The 17,120-nt window shown below is 40.8% G+C and overlaps 1 protein-coding gene across 1 annotated transcript in view; it reads left to right on the top strand.

The window, feature by feature from the left end:
* PCDH15 (protocadherin related 15) overlaps positions 1–17,120 on the top strand; it is a 1,543,840-nt gene that overhangs the window by 917,220 nt on the left and 609,500 nt on the right. The window contains exon 12 of the mRNA XM_088459638.1: positions 8,826–8,960. Coding sequence (XP_088315764.1) covers positions 8,826–8,960 — 135 coding nt within the window. The remainder of the gene's footprint in view (positions 1–8,825; positions 8,961–17,120) is intronic.

Below are 17,120 nucleotides of genomic sequence, written 5' to 3'. Positions count from 1 at the left end.
TTCAATGGTTGTTAGGACTGGGGAAGTGGTATCCACCTCGCTGTCCCCGATCAAACTTAGGTCTGGCGTGGAGGACATATCAGGCTCTTGGGTTTGAGTCTATATAGGAAAAAAATGGAGAAACAATATTATAGTCATGTTTTAACCCATTTTTTTACTATTTTTCTAGTTTCCAAACACTGTAGGAGTGGAAGAGCATCGCTGAAGAGTTTGAACAACGTTGGAATTTCCCTAACTGCGGAGGAACCATCGATGGAAAACACATACGCATCAACCCACCTGCCAACACCGGATCATATTACTACAACTATAAAGGCTTCTTAAGCATCGTTCTCATGGCAATGGTGAATGCCAACTACGAATTTTTGTTTGTGGATGTTGGCAAGAATGGCCGTGCTTCAGATGGTGGGTCCTTCAAATAGACGGCATTCTACCAGAGACTCACCAACAAAACCCTCAACTTGCCATCACTGGACGAGACACAGCACTAAATTATGTTTTTGTTGCAGATGAGGCTTTTGCTTTACATGAACATGTGATGAAGCCATTTGCACAGAGGGGCCTGACCAGATAGAAGAGGATCTACAACCATCGTCTATCCCGTGCACGACACATTGTGGAAAATGCTTTTGGAATACTCAGCAACCGGTTCCGTATTTTCCACACCACCATAAACCTACGTATGGCCAAGATAGACTGGGTCGTGATGGCATGCTGCATAACTTTCTGTGAAGAAAAACTACACAACGTAGACCAGTCGCAACTAGACCAGAAGATGCAGGACATCCGGAGGAGATTGCACAGTTTACATCAGTGTCTGCACTTCCAATTCAAACAACATCAACCGCAAGTGCCAAAGAAGTGAGGGAGGAGTATATGGCCTATTTCAACAGACCAGGTGCGGTGCCATGGCAGGAGGACTGTTTGTGAACTAACTGACTACAGTCTCTCTGCTTACCAAAACTTCCTCAGATGGTCCACTCACTACTGCCGCCTCCTCTTCTCCCTCGGCCATCAGGACGACAGACTGGCGTTGTGGCTCCTGATCGTTGATGAAGCTAATCAAATTATAGTACTACAGCGTTGGATGACACACATCATCGGTGCCTGCTCCGGACCTTTTTGAATCGTCCACTTTCTTCTTCTCCTTGATGTAGACCGTACGCAGGTTCTGGATTTTCTGGCGTACTGTTTTCAGGTCAGCATCCGCAATGAATTTTTTGGTGTACTCCAACAAGACCGCTAAAGCTGCCAATTTGTGAGGCTTATTATGGTATTGTTTAAAGCTAATCCGCCATAGACATTCTTTGGACTGTAGGATCTCGATGAATCCAGTCACAAACTCGCACTCACTATCCATAGACGTTCCTAGGAAGAATAAAAAAGGACATATAAATGTTTAGCTATAATTGTAATTATTTTGTGGTTTTTTTAATGTTGTTTTTTTGTGCAGTTATAAGGATGTTTTAAGATGTTTTTTTACAGGAATGTAATGTTTTAAATTGTATTTTATAATGTATTTTTTTAACAGGAATGTTATGTGTTTTTAATTGTTTTGTAAAATATATATGTTTTACTGGACTTTAATACATTTGTTTATGCTGATGTAATATACTTTATGCTGTTGTAATAGAATTGTTTATGTTGGTGTAATATATTTGTTTATGAAATTTTTATATATTTGTAGTGTTTTCATATTTTCTAGGTATTTATTAGGTGGCCCGTGATGTTGGTAGGCAGTGAGTGAGTAGGTGGGTGGCACACATTGGTGGACATAGGAGATTAATGCATGACCCAGCCACTGCCCACCTCATTTTGGCAGGCGGTGGCTGGGTCATGCATTTATAGCTGGGTGGCACACACACATTGGTGGGTTAGTGGGTGGCACACATTGGTGGACATGGGAGGTTAATGCATGACCCAGCCACCGCCCACTTCTTTTCGGCGGGTGGTGGCTGGGTCATGCATTTATAGGTGGGTGGCACACACACATTGGTGAATAGGTGGGTGGCACACATTGGTGGACATGTGAGGTTAATGCATGTCTCAGCCACCGCCCGACTCATTTTGGTGGGTGGTGGCTGGGTCATGCATTTATACGTGGGTGACACTCTTTAGTGGGCAGTGGGCTTGCATCAGTACAGTACCAATATACTCACCAAACTGCAGAAATCCAGACTTCAGTTGTGCAGGCTCAATTGTGCGTCTTTCTCCTTCTATCCACGATGCTGCACAAAATGGCGATTGGGCTTGCACATCGGCATCATGATCATGAGTGGAAACTCATGATTTGGCCATATTTTACATGATTTGTCATCACGATTCGTTGAAATGGGGCAAGTTGTGTAAAAAATCACCATGTGTGTAGGCACCTTTAGCCACCGAAGACTAATAAGTTCCTGTCATGCTGCTCCATCTCTAAGAAAGAAAAATGTATTGCAAAACATAGCAAAAAACATTTATCGACAATAACAAATAAAAGAGGCAACTTTTTTGGGGGGAGGGGGACAGTTTGTTTCTAGAATCAAAGATGAAAATTGGTAAAACCATTTCTATATAGGCTAAATTATAGCATCCTATCTCATCCTATCCCAATAAATAAACAGTCACAAACTTGGATGCTAATGTCTTTTGTCTTATACAGCCCTCAGTTATTTTTCATAACAAGATATGGAGGGATAAATTTACTAAAGTGAGAGTTTTTAGAAGTGAGTTTTAGAAGAGATGTTGTCCATAGCAACCAATCAGATTCTACTTAACATTTACCTGGCACCTTCTAGAAGATAATAGCTATAATCTGATTGGTTGCTATGGGAAACATCTCTTCTAAAAACTCACTTCTAAAAACTTTCACTTTAGTAATTTACCCCAAAAGCTGAGTTGAACTGAGCATTGTGGAAGAACAGACTTTGTTGCAGAAATGTGAAGATCCAGCATTGTTTTTTATTTTTCCATTCTACAAAATGTCAAATTCACACTACATTTATACATTGCATTTTGAAGAAATGACAGTCTATAAATAAACTTGAGACAACTATGGTCAATCCATTCTGCCATTAAAGTTTGTAATTAGCAAACAAATGTAAAACTGTTCTACAAAATATTCATCTTTGTCCATTCATTTTATCTGTTCATGTATCGCTGATAGATTTTAACCTTCAGTGTGCCCAGTTTTATCACAACCACACCATACAGCAGAGTGAGTTACCCATCATCAGTCTAATACTATGCATAGATTATAAATTCAATAAAATGCAAATTCAGCGCAGAATGGTATCTTGCTGAATTGCAAATTAAAAAATGGAAGTTGAAATTTTGTACATCAGAATGGCCTGCACTCATTTCATGTGAAATGTTGTTATCTCTTCTTAATATGAATTAGTGTTTTGCATATTTTTCACTTGTGCAATAAGCGAAATACCTAATATTTGAAATCTTACTGTACAAATAAAATGTTTAAAAAGAAGAAAAATATAAAAATAGAAATGTCACAGATTCTGGTCTAATAATACTCACATTCTATCCAGAGCAATATCTAGTAGTATTTACAATTCATACATGTAGGCTCACACTTCAAGGGGTTTCCAGTTTACCCAGCACCGCTTTCGTGTGGCTCAAAAATTAGCTTTGATTCGTCTATAGAGTCAGTATATTGATTTGACATTTGAGATGCAGATCAGCTTCTTCTCTTTGCATATGAGAAGCATTGAAACTGCAGTCTTGACTAATATTGGTGAAATAATAATGTTATTTATATAACGCCCTTTCTCCAATAGGACTCAAGATGTTTAACATGTAGTAAGAACATTATACAGAGTTCTACATTTTCAAAACCGTAGTAAAAACATGATGCAGTCTAAATTTTCAAAACAGTATGATACTATGAATATACTATGATGGTTTGGATTTGATGAAAAACAGAGAAGACCTTGGAGATAATACAAGGGTGTGGAAGCCATATTGGGCACACTACATTGGTTACAATGTGTGAACATACAATACATAGATATAAAGCTTCCATGGATAAAATTAACAGAGAGCTAACAGAATACCTCCTTAAATAAAGATGATGCGAATGCCAAGGCACAGCAGAATCCACACCCCCCCCCCCTCATTGGCATTTGCAGATGTCAAGATTGCGATGTGCAGACATAAGATGTGAGTCTCTCTTTGTGAAATAGATCACTTATATATATTTTAGTTATATATTTTCGATATATACATACTTGTTTTCTTCATGTATGAAGTATGATTACCTAATGCATGTTTTTTTTAAAGTCTTTTATTAGCCTTCAGAACATATAAACACACAAAAAAGTTACGCGTGTCCACTTGAGGACATAAAAAAATTGCCTTATTTTTGAAAAGTATTTTAACTGTGAAAGCACTTTTTGATTATTTTGCAAAAAAGTAAGGTAAAATTAATCATCAAATGTCTGGTTTGGTTCCAATTTGTTTATAGCATGTTGCTAATTTTTCTGCAGGAACAAAAAGAAAGCCTTTTTCGCTTTTGTGAACTGAACTTGACTGATTTTATTGCATTACATCCACTGAAGTGAACATACAGTATGCATTTACAGTATAGATTTTTGTATTGCGCAACATCCACTGAAGTGGACATATGATTTTACATCAACTGTAAAAAAATAAATAGTATTTGATCAAGACATCTACCATAGTATTCCCTAAATGTTACTCTCCTTTAATTTTTTTTTTTTACCTGCTCTGCTATTTTTGAGTAAAAATATTTTACAGTAATCCCTGAAGTGCTCAGAGCTGGTGAACTTTTCTCAGCCATTCTAATTTGACCTTATTGCTTTTGTAGGAATAAAAGCTGCCACTATTTGGCATACTTTCTACTTTTGGTAGAGGTCCACAGAAGAGGACACCATGCACTAATGATGTTAAAAGAGAGTTTAAATAGGAGATAATGACTTAAAACAACTTTCCACTGTAGTGGCCTCTATGCAAGAAAGGGATATATACGAGAGTGGTTCAATAGATATGGTAAATTTATTCAACTCATACATACATATATGTAAAATCAATACTATGGCCTTGGTACAGATTATTTTTCCTCATAGTCCCAATACTTGGAATAGGGATATAGTGGTTCTTGTTTATGCTTGAATTTCCGCAGCTCAAAATTGGTAAAGATTGAAGTTGGGTGGGTATATGAGAGCTGGTGTAAGAATATACAATTTCTGCCTATGAATCTAAAATATGTTGGTAAATGATGGTGCAATTGCTACTGATGTCAAAATTAGTAATTGGATGATAGTGAATACAAAAATTTCAATTTAAAATAAAAATATAAACATAAAATTTAAATGAAAGTATAATAGAAAAAAATTAAAAAATTAAAAAAAGAAGTAATGAAATAAAAATATAATGACAGTTCATTAATAAATAATTAATAAAAAGCAGTGATAAAAGGAAGAAGGAAAGAAAGGAGTCAAGGAAAGAGATTGGCATACAAAAATATTAAAACAATGTTAAAATAATGTTTATAGTCTTAATAGACTATTTAGCTGTGTGCCAGTTCTGTAAGTAGCCCAGTTGGATCCGCTATGATGCAATCCTAGTGCCACCTAACTCACCCTGACTAGCTTTGTATAATAGTAGACTTCAGCTATGGACTCCCGCCCGAGCCGCAACCACGTGACATGCCTGGATGGCACCGCTTGATGACGTAGCGTGCCGGGGCATTTTCGCTGGACTGGTAGCGGTGGCTGCAGTGTTGTTCTTCGGGCACTTCCTCAGACTCTCCAACGCATTTCGGACCATTTGGGTAGGGATGGAGGCGAATGTGTTGGACATATTAGCCTCCATCCCTACCCAACTGGTCCGAAACGCATTGGAGAGTCTGAGGAAGAGCCCGGAGAACAACACTGCAGCCACCGCTACCAGTCCACAGAACATCCCCTGGCGCGCTACGTCATCAAGCAGGAAGCAAACCCGGCGTGTCACATGGTCGCGGCTCAGACGGGAGTCCGTAGCTGAAGTCTACTATTACACAAAGGTAGTCAGGTGGCACTAGGATTGCATCATAGCGGAGCCAACTGGGCTACTTACAGAACTGGCACACCTCTAAATAGTCTATTAAGACTATAAACATTATTTTAACATTATTTTAATATTTTTGTATTCCAATCTCTTTCCTTGACTCCTTTGTTTCTTTCCTTCTTCCTTTTCTCACTGCTTTTTATTAATTATATATTTCTGAACTTTCATTATATTTTTATTTAATTTCTTTTTGTTTTATTTTTTCAATTATACTTTCATTTAAATTTTATTTTTATTTTAAATTACATTTTTTGCATTCACTATAATTCAATTACTAATTTTGACATCAGTAGCAATTGCACCATCATTTACCAACATATTTTAGATTCATAGGCAGAAATTGTATATTCTTACACCAGCGCTCATATACCCACCCTATAGTCCCAATACTTGTCTAAGCATTTGTTCCAATGGTAAACCAAGGGATCAAACTTGGCATAGAAGAAATCAGTGTCAAGTGCCTGAAGCCTGGAAATTATGACTTGCTGAACTTCACTTTCACTCACTTCGTCAGTTGCAAATCGCCTTCCAGCCAAGTGCTTCTTCAATGGTCCAAAGAGATGGAAATCGCTCAATGTGTCACAGTAGCCGACGGCATTCACACTATCTCCCTTGGTGAGAAAATCAACAAGAAGCACGCCCTTATGGTCCAAAAACATGTTTGACATGACATTTGCTGCTGGAATTTCTTTGAAGATACAGACTGTGTGTTTCCATGTCATGGGTGCTTGCTTAGTCTCCGGTGTCACATGATGCACCCACGTTTGATCACCTGTAACAATTCACTGCAGGAACTGCACTTCCTCCTCATGGTACCGCATGAAGTGCATGAGAGACAATCCCATCCTATTGGTTTTGTGAACTTCTGAAAGTTTATTATTAACTTATTTATTAACAGCTATTTATATAGTGCAAACATATTCCGCAACCTTTTACAGAGAATAATTGCCCATTTACATCAGTTCCTGCCCCAGTGTAGCTTACACTCTATATTCCCTACCACATGCTAGCATACATACCAAGGTTAGTTTTGGTTGGGAGCCAATTAACCTACCAGTATATTTTTTTAGTGTGGGAGGAAACCAGAGTACCCCGGAGGAAACCACGCAGGCACAGGGAGAATATACAAACTCCACAAAGTTAGGGCTGTAGTGGGAATTAACCTAAGTGCTGTAAGGCGGTAATGCTAACCATTACACCATCTCTGCTGCCCACCGTGAGTTGCTTAGGTAACCAGCATGAATACTTTTTCCTGTACTCCAGTTACTATTGAATGATCTTGTGCACAGAAACCACTTAGGAGTTCAGTTTGTCAGCAGTATCACTAACTCAAAAGCTGCTGTCCTCCTGAATCAGACCTGATGCAGCACAAATTGTTGCCACAAATTGTCATCTGTGGTAGACGTGCTTGGCTGTCCAGAACGCTGCTCATCTTGAACGTCTGTACTGCCAATATCAAAGACAGCGCACCAAACCCAACCTGTTTCTGTGACATGACATTATCACTGTACATCTCAACAAGTAGACGATGAATTTAAGCTGCTGATGTGCCCTTTAGACACAGAAATCTGATCACACTATGCACCATAATGTTTGACCATGTTTCCGCCAGCCATCTTACAACTGATGTTGAGACAGTATGACTGATATGAGGTGCAGTCTAATGGCCTTGAGGGGAATCACTGGTCTACTGGGAAATTAGAATGAAATAAAGAACATTATACATGTATGAGGTCTAGTTACAGTAGCTTACTTATTGAACCAATCTCGTACAGTACATATCACATATTATATATGAATTGAATGCCACTTACAGCATGGGTGTGTGTCTGTCTGTATATGTATGTACATATGTAAATCAAATTAGGCACCTCATAGTACAGTAAAAGATTACAATAATATATATTGCAGCTTCAAATAAATAAAATATATGTACCACAATAGATATAAAATTATATTTGGGTTTCCAATATAATGAACAATGCAGAATTTTCCACAATAATCAGCAAAACAATGTATACAATACCAGCAAAGTAGTGCTCAGGAATATCACCAGTGGTTCTGATGTGCAAACCGGTCATCCGACCTGGGTTTATGGGTGAAAGACTAATCAAGTTATCTAGTAACTGGTTCCCTCCAAAGTTTCCCTCAGGATAGCTGATAGCTCTGAATATATATATATATATATATATATATATATATATATATAATAAAGAGGCACTAGACTCTGATTGGAAATTGAACACCTTAGGGCTTACTTACAATTAACGAGGTGGGGTAACATTTTGAACACCTCATCGTTCTTTATCAAGTGTTTAAATTCCATTTGGAGTGCCGTACTTCTTTACTACTCACATTGTGCTCAACTCTGGCACCACTGTTGCAAGTGGTATTTCAGAGTGTCCAACTCTCCTCGACACCTGCTATGGTACATAAGGACATACCTCCCAACTTCTCACAGATCGAGACAGTTGGAGGTATGATGCTTATTATGCTTATTTGTATTATATTTACATGTATCCTACAGTATGTTTAGATGATAATGCAAAGTGGCATTTGATTACAAATAATGGTCGAAGGCTTTCAATGAGAAAAAAGGGGAAACTGTTCAGCTCATGATATTTCCTATAACACTGCACCTTTTGCATTTGAACTTTCCTGTTAGAACTGAAAATGATTTGCTACTTAATATAAACTGTACAATTTCCTTATATCCATGTACCAATAACTAATTTAATATTTTCTGTTTATTTTTGAAGACAAAAGATCCCCAGCTCTCCCTGTATTTAACAGACTACAGTACAGTGTTTGCAGTGACCCAGTCTGGAATTACTCGCCACCTCACATTACTTCAACCAGTTGATCGTGAACGTCAGCAACTTTATAGATTTTCTGTGAGTATTTCTTCTAATATACTTCAAATCATTTGTCATTAACTAAGTGCAAACTCAAATGGATTTTAAACTTTTGTGTGTTATTTATTTTTACACTTTTGGCATGACAGCAGGGTCTAATGACCACTAGGCAGATGCAGGATTGGCATCTCTTTATCAGTCTCTTTATTCTAGGGGCAGCCATGTATCTACAGTAAATACTTGCATTCCCACAGCTGCTGCCAGCTGTCATTATCCAGCACCTTGACACAGTTTGTGTTCTCATACTCCCTGAAACTCCCCACACGTCAGCCCTCCAAGTTCTCATTAAATCTTTTCCATAACATCTCAATGGTTTCCCAACCTTCCATCTTGATGTACACTGTAGACCATGCCCCATGTTTTTCTTTTATAGACTTCTGTTTTTATCATTAGATTAGTATCAGTCATTGACCAGTTCGCTAGCTGTTGTGTCAGGCATTGTGGTTTTCCTAGGTAATTGCACAGTGTTGCATCCCACCTGGTGGATGAATATGGGTTCTGGATCCTTAAGGTTCCATTGTTCTTTATCTGTTCATTCTCTCCTTTCCTAGTTCCCACATTCCTCTGTAATCTGTGATATTTTGTATGCACTCTTTCTTAATCAAGTGTAGACCATGCTGATATCTCTCTCTGCCCCAAATACTGCCAAACCTAAATTCTAAATTAATTTTTTTAAGGAGCTTGTGGGGTTTATGAAATGAGCTCTCATCTTGGTATTAGACTTTATTGCATCATTGGACTCCAGGCTTAATATGTCCATAAACAAAGCCTCAGTCCGGATGCTACGAAGCTAACCTCACATGGCATCAATAAAACTTATATACGGAATACTTAACATACAGAGTAATTACACAATATTTAGGCCAATACTACATATACTCCAGAATAGTTAACTTATTTGTGAGCTCTTCCTTAAGTAGCATATTTACTGTGGTGATGTTATCCCCATCTCTTGGTATGACCTCCTAGTCATATCTATGTAACTGTTTCTGTTGGCCTCCCACATTTCACCATTAATTGAATAATGCTTCTCAGCAAAACAGTGGCATAACTAGGGCAGGGCGAGTGAGGTGCGTGCCCTGGGCGCCGTAGGACCGGCAGTGCGGGGGGGGCGCCGCTGGCCACGGTACCGGCCTACCCGCCCTAGATAGCCAGTGTAGTGCCGACCATAATGAGTGCGGTCAGCGCTACACATTTACACAGGACCGGCGTTAGGCTTCCAGCGCCGTCCTGTGCTGCGCAGCTGAGCCCGTTCCCTCCCCCTGAGCGCTTGCCCAATAGCGCTAGGAGGCGGGCTCAGGCTGTGCATAACACACGCATGGCGGCGAAGCATGTGTTAAACAGCAGCCAATGAGAGTCAGATAGACTCTCATTGACTGCTGCAGCACCCACTGTAACAGCCGGGCTTCCGTCCGGCTCCTGCAGTGGGTAATGGGACAGACGTCATGACATCATGACGTCTGTCCCATAATGCTGAGCACGCCAGCTTGGGAGGACTGGCGGGTGGCAGCGGCAGGAGCGGTGTCGCGGACCGGAGCAGCAGCAGTATGGATTCAGGTAAGTATATTTTTATATATACATTTTTTAAAACCTGTCTGCACTACTGGGGGCACAACGGGGGAGGGGGGTGGCTACTACTGGAGAGGACCTCTACTGGGGGTGGGGGCACAATGGGGGAGGGGTAGATACTACTGGGGACACCATTATTGGGAGGACCTCTACTTGGGGGGGGCTACTACTGGGGGCACTTAATTGGGAGGGGTAACCTCTACTGGGGACTACTACTTGGGAGGGGGGGAACTACCAATGGGGGCATTATAAAAGGGGCCTACCACTAGAGGCACTGCACTGGGGGGACCACTACTGGGGGCAATAATGGGAAGGGGCACTGGATAGGGGGGATTACTACTGGGAAAACCATATGGGGGGGACTACTGCTTGGGGCAGTATATAAAGGGCACTGCATAGGGGGGACTACTACTGGGGGCACTATATAAAGGGCACTGCATAAGGGTATACCGCTACTGGGTGCACTGCATTGTGGAGACTGCTACTGGGGGCACTGCATAAGGGGGAACACTACATGGGGCACTGCATTTGGGGGGCCACTAATGGGGGTATTGAGTAAGGGGATCTAATTGGGGGCTGTATAAGGGGGACCACTACTGGGGATACTGTATAAGGGGCACTACTATGAGCCTGCATAAGAGGGACCGCAACTGCATACTGGGGGTACTGTATAAGGGGTACTACTGGGGTTAAGGTGAATATGGATCGGAATGTTCAGTGTGAAAATAAAGGGGTGTGTCATGTTGACACGCCCCATTTTTAAGTGATCACGCCCATTCGCGCGCGCACATCGGGGGGGGCTCCCTTTTCAAATTTGCCCTGGGCTCCAAATACCCTAGTTACGCCACTGCAGCAAAACTTACATACTGGATCAGTACAGTACTTTAATCTGCACCATACAGACTACCTGCGCTCTTTTCTTTTACCGAAGTTTATATTAGCTGTTGTCAACATTGGCTTCATGAAGCAACTCTTAAAGTATTAAGGGCTCTATTTATTAACACCCTTTTCACATTATTTTAGTATCACCTATAGTTATTACAGGGCAATCAGAGTAGAATTCGTAAAATTATACTCCAACCCCTAAGTATCACTTATTTTTAGTAAGCAGATCGCATTTCCCATAATTGTAATGGGAAATGTGATCTGACCAAAGTTACTAAAAATAAAATGTGAAAAAATACCGGAGAAAGCCCTGTGATAATAACGCCACCTGCAGGTGGCTTTATCTAGGGTCTTCCCCGGTTACCGGACTCCTGCTCCACTCTGACGGGGAGAACAGAGCCTGGAGTCAGCCCCAGTAATCAGCTGTGTGGTCTAAAAAGACCACACGATGATTCACAGTAAAAATAAGTGAAAAAAAAAGTAAAACAAAAACAAACTTACCTGACTCCAGGGACCAGAGTTCGGGGCTCCGGAGATTTCCTCTCTCTGGTCAGCTGGTCTCCCAAGCTGCACTGCGACCCGGTCATCACCTGACAGGGTCCCAGTGCAGTATGGGATGTCAGCTGACCGGAGGACATCACCGGGGGCCTGGATCAGGCAGGTAAGTGTAATTAAGGGAGAGGGGGGGTCACGGGGGTTGGGGGGAGTCCACGATCAAGGGGGCGGTGCTTGGTGATGGGGGTGGGGCTTGGCACCAGGGGGGTAGCAGCGGTGGCCAGTCGGCGCATACGGGGGGCACTTTTTTTGCAAAATACTGTGACTAGTGTGCGGAGGGGATTCGCAGGGACAGAGCTTTATTGCAAGCTCTGTCCCTGCAAGGAATTTGTAGTAAATCCCTGTGATATTACCTGAATTTGCAATGCGAATTCAGTCGTTAATATCACACTACAATCTGCATTACCAATGCTGATTGTAGTAAATAGATCCCTAAATGAGCATAAGCTCACCTCAACGCCTGGCTAGAAGTTGCTATATACACTATAATCCAACATACTCACATTCTCCAAAATCATGGTTATCCACAAAGCAAGCAAAGATCAGCAAAAAAACTGGGGTACCAGGCTGTGTAGCATCATTACCTGAAACTTAAAAAAACAGTTTGTGCTGAGCTCTCAAACAGGGTCACTCAGGATAATGCTGTTTTAAAAATATATATATAATTAAAATGGACCTGCCACATAGTCAAAAATATGATAGGTGAAGCTCCCAAAGAAGATGTCTCTTAAATAGTAAATGAAACAGAGAAACTAGGAAGTGCAGATACAGGTGTGTCCAATGTCATCTTACATGTGATACGTATGCAATGTAGTCATGGTAAAACATGCTTGTGAATGAGCGCATTCACATATTCGTACCCACGACTATAGACATTATTTTGGCAGATCGCGGGTGCGAATATATGCAGCCCGGCATGGCTAGTTGCTAGTGCGAAGCTTGCACACATGCATATTCATCGCAGATTAAATGACAGTGGACACATCTGTAGTATGCTCTTAGCTACAAACACGTTAGGAGATTCTGATGTTATTATACTTCAAATGATTTGCAGCTTTTTTATAGACAAGGCTTTGTGACTGATTAACATGTTCTTTTTGGACACATGCATGGAAACATCTGACATATATTTACACCAGGAGATTGACTTGCTTTCAGCCCCAGGTGGAATGCCATGAATCCTGAATCTATGAGGAGAGGATGGGACCAAAATTATTTAATTCCCATAGAATTGTGTCCAATTGGCCCCGTCACCTTCTCATAGAGCTTTCAATCTCTGGCATTATGCTATTCATCCTGCCCATTACACTAGGAAGTGGGAAGCATGCGGCAAGGCCACCTGTTCTTCTGGAGGACTCCCCAAACATTTTGCGTGTCTCGTGGACATTCCTGAAGAGAAGGTCATTGTGATGTATACACAGACATCCTATCTTATGAATTGTTTTTATATATTGATATTTAGATTTAGAAATATTAGTTTGTGGTGTTATCACTGTTTGTTTATTGCAATTGTATTGATATTTTTATTCTTAATCCATTCTAACAAAGTGGACCTTATTCGTGGCCACCAAGCCTTGGTTAATAATTGGCAAATGATAAATATAGATGTGTCCACATACACTTTTCCTTAATACACACCAAATAGCCCTGTTTGGCATGCAACTGACTTTGCAATTTAGCCACATTTACCACAAAAGACTTATCTACAATACATACATTTTACTCACATCACCAAATGCAACAGAAATACAATGCCAGGTACCCTGAATACTGAAGCTGGCATTTCACGTAGCTTCTGTGTGTGGCTCAGTTGCTTATCTTGGTAAAAAAGCAAAAGTCAGATGTCCATTACAAGTGATTCATGCCATGCCTTGTGTCACATACAGTATAGTGTCACATATTGTTATGCTTATACTGTGACTTTGTACCAATTCCATTGTGACAAAATACTTAGTACCTAAAACACTGTAAGCCACTACGATGTGATTAAGATGCAAAATTTAGGAAAAAGTATGAAAGTACTGGAATCGCTACCCATAGTGGGGCATATAAGTCACGCCAAGTGTCTTGTGCCATATATTACAAAACCACCAGGTTAACGAGGACACATCTGTATTATTTGTCAAATATGGGTCAGCAGAACTTTTCGTTCATTATGGTCCTAAATTTAGAGATGATATTGGACAGGGTGAACTAGAGCTTTGTTGGGCAGACCTTAGCCCATATGGAAGTTAGAAATTCTTGTGTGGCATTCAGGCCCTTTTTCATAATCCTTGAGCAGCTCTTTGTCATTGTCTTCTTTACACATAGTAAAAATGTGAAATGCCATCCGACAGGGGTGTCTACTTCCTATATTAACTTTTTTATATTGCCATAAAGACATATGGTGAGGTCTGACTGACATTTGTGGGCATATGAGGGCATTTTGTGGCAAGTGGAGTATTTTAGAGCAAGTGGTATAGTTGAATGTTGGATTAAGCAAGGGACATTTTGGGATGAGAGAAGTGTGTGTGAGTTTGTTTTGGATCTGTTTGGCAGTGTGGCCTTCGAGGTACTGTATACCAGGTTGCCCTTCACTGGCCTCTATGATGCCTCCTCTAGTAGTTGGCCTTTCTGGTGACTAGCCGTACCGCTTCAATGCCTTGCATGCACACTATTTCATGGGCCCCTACCATTGCATACTCCTTTCATACCGAAATCTGATACTGTCCAGTTTTATACACATCCAAGTACTAAGATATGAGTGTATTTGGAGACAACTTTATTTCAAATAATTATAAGCTCTTGTTGGTTATAATCTTTAAAGAACCAGGAACTGCAGAATCATCTTCTTTTCTTTGGTTTGTAGGATCATGCAACAACTACTGTACCCATCATCTACTGTACTCTCCACAATATCCTCTCTATTTCCTTGCTGGAGAAACCCACTGTTCTGCTCAGCACGAACCCTCATGTCTCTTAAGTGTAGATGCGATGAAGGAGTAGACTTCATAATGAAATAGTCTAACTTGACAGATTTCCAGATTCTAGAAAGTTCCGAATTCCAGACAGGTTGCCTCTAACACAAAAAAATATTTGTAATCTGGCATTTGTACCTCTCTATACATCCCCCAGGCCATGGCAGAACTTGCTCTATTGTAGAGTCCCTCTGCCTTTTCCATTTGATAGTCAAGTAGCTGGTTTCCATCATGCATGAAATTATGATTGCCATACATGATGGAAACCAACTACTCAGAACCTCAAGAAAAATTCATTACATACATTATATACTAGATGGTATACAATCCAATCCAGGATTAGTGTCTTCTCCCCTGTTACTCAGGCTTTGCTGGCACCAATGTGTTCAAGTGGGCAGTGTTGTCCAGACTTGTTAAAATTGCCATAAACTAGTAAAGCTCTGGACAGATGTGTGAGATTTGATAAGTCTCTCACAGAAGCTGATATGCCTTTTTTTGTTGGAATTATTTAATTTGCCTCTCCCAATCCTAGTGGCCCTCTAGACACTTCAATAAGCTGATTCAATATATATTTAACACTACAAGTTTCCAGATTGGGACATCCTGAAGATCCTCTGTCCCTTAATCACCAAGTGAGTGATAAATCATGTTTGGTATATCTGATAATGATTGTCATAAATAACACCAACAAAGCAATTGTAAAAATATGGCACCCATGGCTTATTTGCCTTTATGTTGCCAGTACATTGTAACAGGCTAGCTGTGTTTGATATGAGCCTGACTCCACACACTAGGGCCTTCTATCATTCACAGGGCCAGATAATAGGAGGGGCGATTGGGGTGGACGGCCAGGGGCCCCCACACCACCACAAATACTGACCGGAGCCTAGACAGTTTCCAACAGCAAAAAAAGTGAACACTCACTGACTCTGATGAGCATCGGAACTGACTGTGGCTGACAGTGACCGGATGGAGACGGGCACCTCATGGCATTACATCCCATCCCCTACCCATGCACCCACGAAATCACCGCATTATGACGGTAAGGGGGCATGGCCTAATGCAGTGAGGTGCCCACCTCGATCCACCAGAAAGGTGATGCAGCTGAAACAGGTAGTGTGTGCACATTCTTTCTCTCCCCTTCTCAACAGTGCCAGATTAAGGTCCACAAGGGCCTGGAGCTGAAATTTATGAAGGGCCTATTGTGGGCCTGAGCAGGGGGTGTGAACAGCACAGCAGGGGTCTGGCTACTGTTGTGGGGGGTTTGGTCTACACAGGGGGTGTGGTCTGTGCAGTGAGGTGTGGCTAGCACCATTGAGGGCATAGCAATGCCTACCATCTACCACCTCAATCTCTAATTTTTAATTAAAGTAATATACATAATTTTATATAAAAGATATATTATTAACATTAATGGTTAGTCACAATACTAACACATTCATTCATTCTATCTATACAGTGATCGATCTTCCACAAAAATGACAGTATGTGAGTCCCAGGGACCCATAATGTATGCAATTTGAGGCCATACCTCATGGTTTCAGGGTCCCATTATAATTAAAAACAATTTGAGAGAAATAACGAAACAACAGTGTAACCAACGTTTCTGCAGGGCACAAAGCTTAAGCTTTATTTAATTAGTACACAAACTTTATACAAACATTCCGGAGCTTTTACCCTAAATGTTTGCAGTGTACTGCAGCTTAGGACACAAGGGGAGCTGAAAATTATATACATAGACTGCCTGCATCTGAGTTGGAGGGCATAGGACAGTTAGGGGGGGGAGATTAAATGGCCCTGACTGAGAGTTAAGACATCCACGCTTAAATTTCTGTCTATGTAATCTTCTAAAGGCAAAATAGAAGCACCAAATCTATATACAGTACATACAACCGTTCGGCCTCCACCAAAACTCACTTTTCCCCATTCAACTCACAGCACACTGAATGATCACCATCAGTTTTTAAAAATAATAGTTCTGATGCATATTATGTGCCCCAATGCACACTGTGCCACATCATATGCAAAAATGGTCTGTTAAGCAGGCATGTTATGGGAGTGCCGTGGGCTTGTCAATGAAAGTCAGTACATACAGAGAACCACAGCTGCAGACATAGGGAGGCCATAGCCAGAAGGAGACACTGTACCTGCCATAGAGCTGGCAAGTTTCAAT

The sequence above is a fragment of the Taudactylus pleione genome, unplaced genomic scaffold (assembly GCF_031769625.1).
Source record: "Taudactylus pleione unplaced genomic scaffold, aTauple2 ptg000918l, whole genome shotgun sequence".
In the NCBI taxonomy this organism is placed as follows: domain Eukaryota; kingdom Metazoa; phylum Chordata; class Amphibia; order Anura; family Myobatrachidae; genus Taudactylus; species Taudactylus pleione.
Note: the sequence above shows the minus strand (reverse complement) of the source record. Positions and strands in the feature narration are given on the sequence as shown.